Below are 9,844 nucleotides of genomic sequence, written 5' to 3'. Positions count from 1 at the left end.
CAGAGGCCTGGAAGATCCAAGACTGACCAGGCGTCAGTGGCTGTTATCTTCCGTAGACAGTCTTCCAAATCCTACACACTATAACCTGTCTAGAATCATTAGGTATATCCCGCCTAGAGTTAGGAGGGTGGCGATGAAGATGACTAAAGTTCCTTCCCAGACAACTGTCCACTATTTTGTTATAAACGTCAGAGGAACTCTTCTGTTAGGAAATGATAGGAAATCACTCCCTGCCCAGAGCCTCAAGGTACAGCTATTAAATTTCATTCATAAACCAGGGTGGCCCATCCCCACTGCTGCACGGTGTAGCTGTACCTGAAACAATGTTATCTGCTTCTGAAAACCCCTTCTTGAGGTTTCCATTCTCAATCTTCACCTCAGGTCCATAGAATGAGTTGTGTTTTATAGCATCCTAAGGATCAAAAAGAAGTCGGTGACTTGACTTTCAGAGGGAGGAAGGTGGTTTCCAAATGGGGGAAGAGAAGCTCCATGAATTGTCGCCTCTCTTTTCCCACTTAGGCGTCTCTACACGCATCTTATACAGACTTAAAGTGAGCTCACTTGCAGCCCAGAAAGTCATATTCCTCCATTTCCTCAGACCAAGTTGGACAACCTTGCATCTTGAGGAAAAGCAAAGAACCCTCATGGAACCAACTGGAGCTGAAACTGGGAAGGAAGACCTCAGTGTGGCCATCAGTAGACCGAGCCTAGGATCACGATGGGAAAGTTTTCATATAATCACACCATCCCAGGACTGGAAGAGACTTTAAAACCTATCTAGTCAAATTCCACCTGTTGCTCGAATTGCTCTAGAGGATGCTAATCATGGTGTCTCAAAAGACAGGGAGCTCACCCCTCTCTACATGCAGCCCACTCATTCTCAGTTACCTCGATGGTGATAATGGCTGGAAGGTCTTCATAGGTGATTTTCACCCCTTGAGCAGCTCTCTGTGCATGTTCTCGGGTGTCGGTGACCACAGCCCCAATGATGTGCCCAACACAAGTTACCTAGGAGCAGAGCCAGACTGTTGAAGAACATCATCACCAAGTTCCTCATGAAGCCAATTATTTTGAATTGTTAAAAAAAGGCAAAGGAAATCCCTGTCCCCACAATTTCCTGTTAAGGCACACTTTAGGGATTCCCTGTAGCCTTGTCATTTCTTTCTCCTCCTATTTGGGGACAAGTGCTTCTTCATAAGTGTTTAGAATCAGTAGAACTGGAATGGGACTTAGAGATGAGTAGTATCAGGGTGTCAAGCTTGCTTCATCTCAAGGGCCAATTCTGATAATTTAGTACTGGCAGCCTGTTCAGAAGCTGCCCAGGATTCAATGTAGTGATTGATTAGTAATGTCTGCCATGAGCAGCACAATGGGAGGTATGGCAGCATGAAGTGGTCAACTCAGATCTACCCCAACACCCTTGTTCTTCATATGAACAGATAGAGACATAGATGTCAAGGTCACAACTGCCTTACTAGACCATGATTAAAACTTAGGCTCTGACTCCCAGTTTCATTTTCTTTCTACTACTCCACTTTCTTCTATCTTCTGTGTCCCAGATTTATACCACAAGATTGTCAAAGACAGCAATCATGTCTTATATTCATCTAGATGTTCAGAGGCAGTAGTTCCCAAATGCTTGTTCTTAAACTTGATGACTCATAAACTAGTTTTTTGGTTAGATTTATAGAATAATGATTGCTGTTTACTTTTCATTTAATAATTCAGTTCTTACGAATCTGAACGAATCTCCTTCAGAGATAACTTTCTTCCCACATCTCCCCAAAAATGAATAACAAAAAAACGTATCCAACTTGGAATATGAGGTTTCTGACAATAGGAACCAATACCTAGCATGCCTGTTTGTGATCATTTTTTTTGAGGACTCAGTTAAGTTGTTGACTTAATTAATTGGTTAGTGTGTAGGTTATTGAACTTGAATGATTCTCACTAACCATAATGCTAGCAAAGCTCCCAGGGGCTCTTGAAGTTTGTAAAGCAATTTTTTCTTTTATCAAATGCTCTCCTTTTGGAGTTCTTGTATCTTGAGGCTGTACTTTTTCATTCTCTCCCTCACTTTTACATCACTAATAAGGTAAATTTGCCCTCAGTAACACCAACCCACTTCTAATTTGCAACATTTGATCTGTATTAGAATTATAAAGTGATTGTCTGAGAACTATTCTATAAGTATACAGATTTTTGTAGCAGCTGTCTTAAATGTTAGGAAGGTTGTTTTGGTGGGGGTGGGAGCAGAATATCTATTTAGTGGAAATCAATAGATGAACTTTCATAAAAGTGAATTATCAATACACTCATATTGATGATATTGTGATATCTATTTTGGTTAGCTTGTTTAATGTATTTTTATTTTAATAAAGGAGCCTAAGGTTGCACCCTTAAGAACCTTAAGAACCTGATTGTAGTACAGACACAATCACCATCCTTTTCTTAATGCCTCTTTGGCATGGAGTCATCCTTCTATGTACAAACACGAACCATCAATTAAATTAACATGTAAACACTAGGTTAAAATTAAAAGTGCTACCAGGCATATTGCATCTCTTTCCTGACTGTCCTGAATAGTGGATGATGGCCACAGTCTGTGCAAATGTACAATCCTGTCAAGATTAAGGGTTTAAAGGAATGAGCACAAATTAAAACTTAAATGCCCATTCCATTAACTTCATATTTTAAAAATCCAAGAAATACCTTATCTTTTGCAAAGACGGTTTCATCATTAGAAAGTCCAGTTTCGTTACTCCCAGGAACATCATCAGCGGAGATAAAGCAAACAAATCCCGGCACCTTCTGAGCTTCTGAAGTATCAATGGACCTAGAAGAACGAGCAGTGTGAGGAGCCAGGCAGCGAAACTGAAGTGGAAGACCTGTCACCCAACTGGATAACCCTGTCCTCATTTTGACAGTTTTTCCTTCTTCCTAATTCCTACCTTCTCTACATCTACTCTACTCTACTCTACTCTACTCTATTCCATCCCATCCCATCCCATCCCATCACATCCCATCCCATCCCATCCCATTCCATTCCATTCCATTTCATTATATTGTATTAAAATGTTGATTAAATGCTTACCATGTGAAGACCATATGCTGAGCCCTGCTGGAGATATCAGATGAATAGGACAGGCCCGCCCTCACTGACCTAATACTATTCCCTGGGTCAGAGTACCAGGGAGCCAAATCATAGTGAACAGCATTTCTAAATGCTCGCTAAAACCTACATCACCACTAATCTCCATTCAGAATCAGCACTTTAGGACCACTGATACACTGTTCATCTAATGGCCCTGAACATCATCACATTGCCAAATTTCTCTCCCCACATTCACGGAGCTATCTCAGAATGACAAGGGACCCTGGCCATAATTAGGCAATTCAGGCCTCAAAGGGAGAATGCCTGGAGAGTTTAATTAAAACAGTCTGAGCTATGCACCACTCACTCTGGCCCACACCCCTGTGGGAAAATGGAGCAGAGGCACCTCAGAGAAAGGTGTGGAAACCGCACTGAAGTACCAACCAACTGTCAAACAGTTAATCCTCGCCAGAGCCCCCAGAAAGTCATTGTCATTATCCCCACTTTACATTTGGGGAAACTCAAGCTCAAGGGATTAAAATACCTTGTCCAAAGTCACCCAGCCAGAGAGCAGCATAGCTGGAGTTAAGACTGAGGTTAAGTCATGAAGAATGCCCAAGTCAGGTCCACTTCTGCTGCACCACACTCCCTCCAATGCATGCAGCCTGGAAAGCCCTGATCGGGGCAGTTGCTACAAAGTCCCTCTAACCCCACCCTCCTTCCATGCAATCATCTAAGACATTTCAGACACCGCTTGGATGGAGTAAAGTTCTTTGAGTGTAGACACTGCAGGCCATGGTGCCACCAATCAGGGCTCAGACAAGGACAAAGGGAAACGAATGTACCCCACCGCCTGCAACCATATCATCTTAAACATTTTTTTCAGGGACCTGGAAGAGTTTCACCACTCCTGGAGCCTTTCTCCAGGCTAGAAGCAGCCACAAGGAAAGACCAATGACAAGGCAACCTGATCCCTAATCCACGCAGGAGCAGGGCCTAGGGAGGGTACTCTTAGCCATTGGGCTCAGCAGGATTTGTGTCTAATGCCCACCAGGAAACAAAGTCCACAGTCTCTGGCCTGAACATCCAGAAGCATCACTGCCCAGCTGCTAATGCTGCCTGGCTTCAAACTCCAGCTCTGCCACTTACCAAATGTGTGACCTAGAGTAAGAAACTTACCCTATTTGTACCTCGGTTTCCCCATCTGGAACATGGGGATAACAATAAGACCTGCCTATAGGGTTCTTATGAGAAATAAATGAGCCAATGTATGTAAGATAGTTTAAACTAGAGTGTGGCAAATATTAAGTGCCATATGAGCATTAGGTTATTATTGTTTTTATTATTGTTGTTATTATTAATATTATTATTATTATTACAGCAGTGGTATTCTTGCCGTTCAGTCTCTCGAAGTTCAACAAACAGGTACGAGTGGCTATTCTCTGATAGGTCCTTTGTGGACATTATCACTAACCCTTCAAAAACATCCTATTACATATGGGAAAACCGAGAGCTTAAACACACCGGCCAGTGTTTACCATTGCTAAACACTGGTGCAGGGATTCAATCCCAGGTCTGTCAGACTGTAAGGCCACATTCTTTTCTTCAATGCTGACTCAAGTTCTCCTGAAATTTTGCATTGAACTTTAGACCAATATCGAAAGTGCAGACCAAAGCTAGTCCCATTAAAGCCCTTTCAGGAGCTCCTCATTGCTTTTTGGGCCAAGTATAATCTACATGTTCAGCACTCCAAGGATTTGCTAATCGGGCCCCTGCCTACCTCTGCACGTCATCCCTTCACCCTCCCAGGCACCCCTAAGTCTCTAACACCTCCTGTTTCTCTCCAGACTGTGGTTTAAGATGATCTCCATCTTTCCCTCTAGACTGGGAGGGGTGCACCCCCAGTGCCTGGCATGGTGCTCCCAGAGCCCTCCCTCTGAGTGTAGTCACTACACTTACTTGATCTTGGCATGGGCCTGGGTGCTGGTGACCAGCCGGAGGTACAGTTCATTATCATAGCGAGGCATGTCATCACAGTACACGGCCTCCCCAGAGGCCTGTATGCGGGCAGACAGGTGGGGCAGGGGCCGGCCCACGGTTTCCTCTTCAGAGTGACACTTGGGCACCTCCTAGAAAAACATGGTTATCAGTCAGGCTGAGCTGTGGAGGATCCTGCTCTCCTACAGGCCCAAGGAAACTGTGGAGAGATACAGGCCTGATGGCAAAGCAAACCTGAGGGAGTGAAAATAAAGGAGGCAGAGGGGAATGGGTGAAGGAAACAGAAAGGCACATAAGTAATCGAGGAGGGTGGTCATAGTGTCACCATATACAGAAATAACAACAACAAAAAGAAGAACCTAAATGTCCTTCACAGGAGATTGGGTCAATAAATTATGCTACACTCACACAGTGAAATGAATATACAACCATAAACATATATTTTTGAAGAATTTTAATTAGAGGAATGGGAGCTCATGTTAAGTGTAACACAGGACATGAAACGTGTGTGTGTGTGTATATATATATAATGATTTGAATTTCTTATGAAAACAATATATGCTATAAATATAGTACATACATGTTCCTATAGGGATAAAAATGGAAAGTAAAGAAAAATAAAATAATTTTCCTCTTGGAATTTTGCAGACTTGGGGTGATTTTTATTTTCTTTACACTTTTCTCTATTTTCCAAAATGTTCTAACATGTATTCATTTTGTAATAAAAATCATTTTATGTGTTATTCAAAGTAATAATGATAATGGCTTATATTTATTGACTGTTTACTATGTACCAGGAAATATCTATGCTACTTAGTTTTACTGACACATTTCATGCTCAAAACTGTCCAATGAGACAGAGGCCTTCATTATTTATATTGTGGACATAATTTACTTGCCCAAGAGGCACAGAGAAGATAAGGAAGTTGTGAAATGGCAGAGTTTGGATTCAAGTCTCGGCAATCGGGGCCACAGTTCATGCAATGGACCACTGCTCTCTAAGGCAGAGGTGAATGAATTGTAGCTCATGGGCCAAATCTGACCCACTGCCTGTTTCTATAAATAAAGTCTTATTGGAAGACAACACATTCATTTACTTATTACCTCTGGCTGCTTTTGTGCTACAATGACAGAGTTGAGTTGTTGCTACAGAGGCTATATATATGGCGCACAAAATCCAAAATATTCATAGGAAAAACTGACCCTATACCTAGTGCCTCTACAAAAGTTTCTATTGATAGAAAGTTGTTTTTGTTTTGTTTTGCTTTGTTTTATTTTGTTTTGTTTTGTTTTCTTTACATGCTCAAGAGGGCAACAGACATTAATACCAATGAGGAGACAAAAAATGGGGGGTGGGGGGAAGGGTTCTTTTTTTCTTTAAGGAACAGGTGAAGACGAGAGTAATCCCAGCAGAGAAATTTAGGTGAATAAGCAGATAAATAGCTTCATTGACAGTACCATCACTCCAATTTTCTTCACTGGATACTTATGCACAGCAGTAAGGAGCTTCAAGCACCACATACAATTCAAGTAGGTCATTCACTAATGGTCAGCATCACCTGATATGGTCTGCAAGGGCCCCTGATATTAGCCATGTACAGTTGATACTCACTTGGAAGATCTGGACATTAGCTGGAGGGTCTTTCTGAAGGAGTAAAGTGGCGCTGGCAAAGGTGGGGTCCAGTCTACCAACCTTCTGTGGAGGTAAAATAACAGAGGTGATCATGACTATCTCTATCATTGATTCCATCCTTGGTTATCCCAAACTGGTAAAAATAACAACTGCTTCCCTCATCTCCCCGTTTTATACTCTTTCTAGTACTGAATGGATCTACCTCAACATCTGAACGTGGGCTCTGAGAGTTCAGTATTTCACCATTGCCTCAGCTTCCTCCCACCCCTGAACTCTGCATAATGAAGGTACGTAGTTCCTCCAACACAGCACACGCTTCCCTCCTTCCTGCATTAATGCATTCTGCTCCCTCTGTTGAGAATATCCTTTTCCCCAGCCTTCCTAGAAAAGTCTTCCTTTGCTGTGGAAAATATTTAAGGATATAGAAATGTTCACAATATAATCTCAATGAAACCAAGGGACACATAAAACTCTATATATAGCATGACCCCAAATATATTTGAAAGCGATATATCAGATCAAAAGGAAGGAAGATGGTGATATATCAATGGATGGAAGGAAGGACAAAGAGAGAGAGAGAGAGAGAGAGAGAGAGAGAGAGAGAGAGAGAGAGAGAGAGAGAGAATGAACAGAGTGACAGACAGGTGGGCAAATAAATGTAAGAAAAAGATCAGATGAATAAGCAAAAATATTAGCCCTGGTTTTCTCTAGGACCTGAGAGCAGAATCACTTAAAAATTTTTTATACAATTCTGTATTTTTTAAGTTTTCCACAATAAGTTCTACTACTTTTATATTCAGAAAATAAGAAGAATTGTGAATGTTTTCAAATAGGTATTTTGCCCTGCAGTCCCCCACACCTGTGAAGCCTTCTCTCCCTTGGCTCTTCAAGGCTCCATCTCCTCAGCTGTCACCCTAGACTGCGCCTTTTGACCATGTTTTCTCCTACACTAGGGCGCCCCCTAGTGCCTGCTGCGATCTTACCATATAAAAGGTGCAAAATAACAGCTTGTTGGTGAGCCAACCTCAGGAGCTGGGCTGCACCTCAGCCAGCACCTTCTCCTGAATATACATCTTTGTAGTGAGCACATCCCCGCTGGCTGTAGCAGCCTCACCTTACATTTCCATCACACTCGACATTTCCATTCTAACTCTAAAACCGCGGTCGCATCAGCTACACCGCTGAAGGATCATTCCATCTACGCTCCTCCCCCTTTGGCAGATTTTATAGCTGCGGCTTAGAGGGAGTCGAGAGCTATTCAAGTTCTCCCGTGAGGTAATGACACAGCGAAGACAAGAACCCACATCCTGACTCCCAGCCCAGTGCTCTGCCTCTCAGCCACGCAGTTGGCTCCCATCTCTGCGTGGCGTCCTGGGCTGTGTCCCTCATCCTTGCATCTCTCTGTCCTGGGTTGTCCAGAGGAAGAAGTAAGTTTCCCACCTGGTCCACAGCACTCTCTCACCCAGACCAAGTCCCGAAACAAAAGTGCTGCAGAGAGTCTGTGCCTTGCCCAGACCCCCTACACTTACGTCTTCTGAGTCCTGCTGGCCCAGCTTCTGAAGCACCGTCAGGTAGAACTTGAAGAAGAAGCTGAGGGTGAGTGTGCGTCGGAACTCCACCATGCCACCAGGGGCGTCGGGCGACAGCTGCAGCTCCTCTGCCAGCCCTGCACACACCTCCTGCAGCAGCTTCTCATTCCAGAAACTGTCAGAGAGCAGGTTGTAGGCGAGCGCTCCTCTCCAGCCCTCAGAATCATTTGTGCGGAGCGGTATGCATGAGGTCTCAGGCTCGAATGAACCTCGGTTCAGAATTTGGCTCAGATACTTATAGTTTTGTGACATTAGGCAAGTTACCTAACATTTCGGCCTCAGTTTCCTCATCTTTAAAAATAGATACAATTTTAAAAGACCACAAAAAGTAGGAGTAAAATCTATTGAGCCCTTACAATGTTCCAAGTGCTTTATATGAAACATCATTTTTAATTTAAATCATAAAGTGTAGTCAGAAAAAAAATTTATACTCATTTTACCAGTGAGAAAACTGAGACATGGTTGACTTATATTGCCTTCTGGCAAGTGTTGGAGCCAGGAATTAGAACCAAGGAGCCAAACTCTGAAGTGAAGCTTTCTTCTACGAATATGGTTATTGTAAGCATTACATACGACAGTACCAGTGAAGTGCTCGGTACATTTGCTGCCATATAGTAGTCATAGTATTAGTAGTAGCCACAGTAATAATGTAGCAGTAATAATAGCAGTACTAGCAATAGCAATAGTAGTAATGGAAGCAACAATACTACTAGTAGTAATTCTAGTAGTGGCAGATACAGTATTACTAGTAGTAGTAGAATCAAAGATAGTAGTATTAATAGCAGTAGTAGAAGTAGTAGTAGTAGTAGTAGATAAAACAGTGGTAGCAATGGTAAAAGTGCCAGTAATACTACTAGTAGTAGTAGTAGCACTAGAGCAAGAGCAATTGCAGTGATACTATTAGCAGTAATGGTAGTAGTAGGAGCAGCAGTATTAGTAGCAATTGTAATAATAGTTGAAGCTGCATATTAATAGTCATAGCAGTAGTAACAGTAGCAGCAGCAGTGATAGTGGTATAGCAGCAGCAATACTGTTAGTTGCATAACTACTAACAACAGCAGTAATGGTGGTAGTAGTAGTAGTAACCATGATAATAGCACTAGCAATAGTGGTAGTAGCAGCAATACTAATACTACTAGTAGTCACAGTAGTAGTAGCAGCAGCAGTAATATGGTAGTTGTAGCAGCGGCAGCAGTTTTATTTTGCAGTGAGCTCTTACTGTGACAGCTGCTTCCGAGTGGTCTTGAAGGCTGAGATGGTTCTGTCAGCCATTCCGCCATAGCAAAGAGCCAGCTCCTTTACCTGTGTGGTTCCTGGCTCGAATAGGACTCTCATGCCGCAGGTCACCTTGGCTATGTCATCTTCTCTCCGAGAGGTCTGCTTAAATGCTGAGAAAAACTCACCCTGAAAAAGAACAGAAAGGTACCTGTTTCCACCCTGTTTGTAGGACTGCAGATGGTGAACCTGAATAACAGGGATATGAGGTGATGTGAGAAGATAATACCATTGCATATTAGCAAGGAGCTGGTG

The 9,844-nt window shown here is 42.7% G+C and overlaps 1 protein-coding gene across 1 annotated transcript in view; it reads right to left on the bottom strand.

Annotated features, from left to right (window-relative positions):
- The window catches only part of LOC109395899 (xanthine dehydrogenase/oxidase), a 52,425-nt gene that overhangs the window by 21,242 nt on the left and 21,339 nt on the right, over nucleotides 1-9,844 (bottom strand). The window contains exons 8-14 of the mRNA XM_019667294.1: nucleotides 9,534-9,718; nucleotides 8,255-8,429; nucleotides 6,705-6,788; nucleotides 5,054-5,223; nucleotides 2,713-2,836; nucleotides 889-1,008; nucleotides 316-412 (exon numbers count right to left, since the gene is read on the bottom strand). Of these exons, the coding sequence (XP_019522839.1) occupies nucleotides 316-412; nucleotides 889-1,008; nucleotides 2,713-2,836; nucleotides 5,054-5,223; nucleotides 6,705-6,788; nucleotides 8,255-8,429; nucleotides 9,534-9,718 (955 nt within the window). The remainder of the gene's footprint in view (nucleotides 1-315; nucleotides 413-888; nucleotides 1,009-2,712; nucleotides 2,837-5,053; nucleotides 5,224-6,704; nucleotides 6,789-8,254; nucleotides 8,430-9,533; nucleotides 9,719-9,844) is intronic.

Source organism: Hipposideros armiger, unplaced genomic scaffold, assembly GCF_001890085.2.
Source record: "Hipposideros armiger isolate ML-2016 unplaced genomic scaffold, ASM189008v1 scaffold_493, whole genome shotgun sequence".
Lineage (NCBI taxonomy): Eukaryota > Metazoa > Chordata > Mammalia > Chiroptera > Hipposideridae > Hipposideros > Hipposideros armiger.
This window is presented reverse-complemented; position numbering and strand designations above follow the sequence as displayed.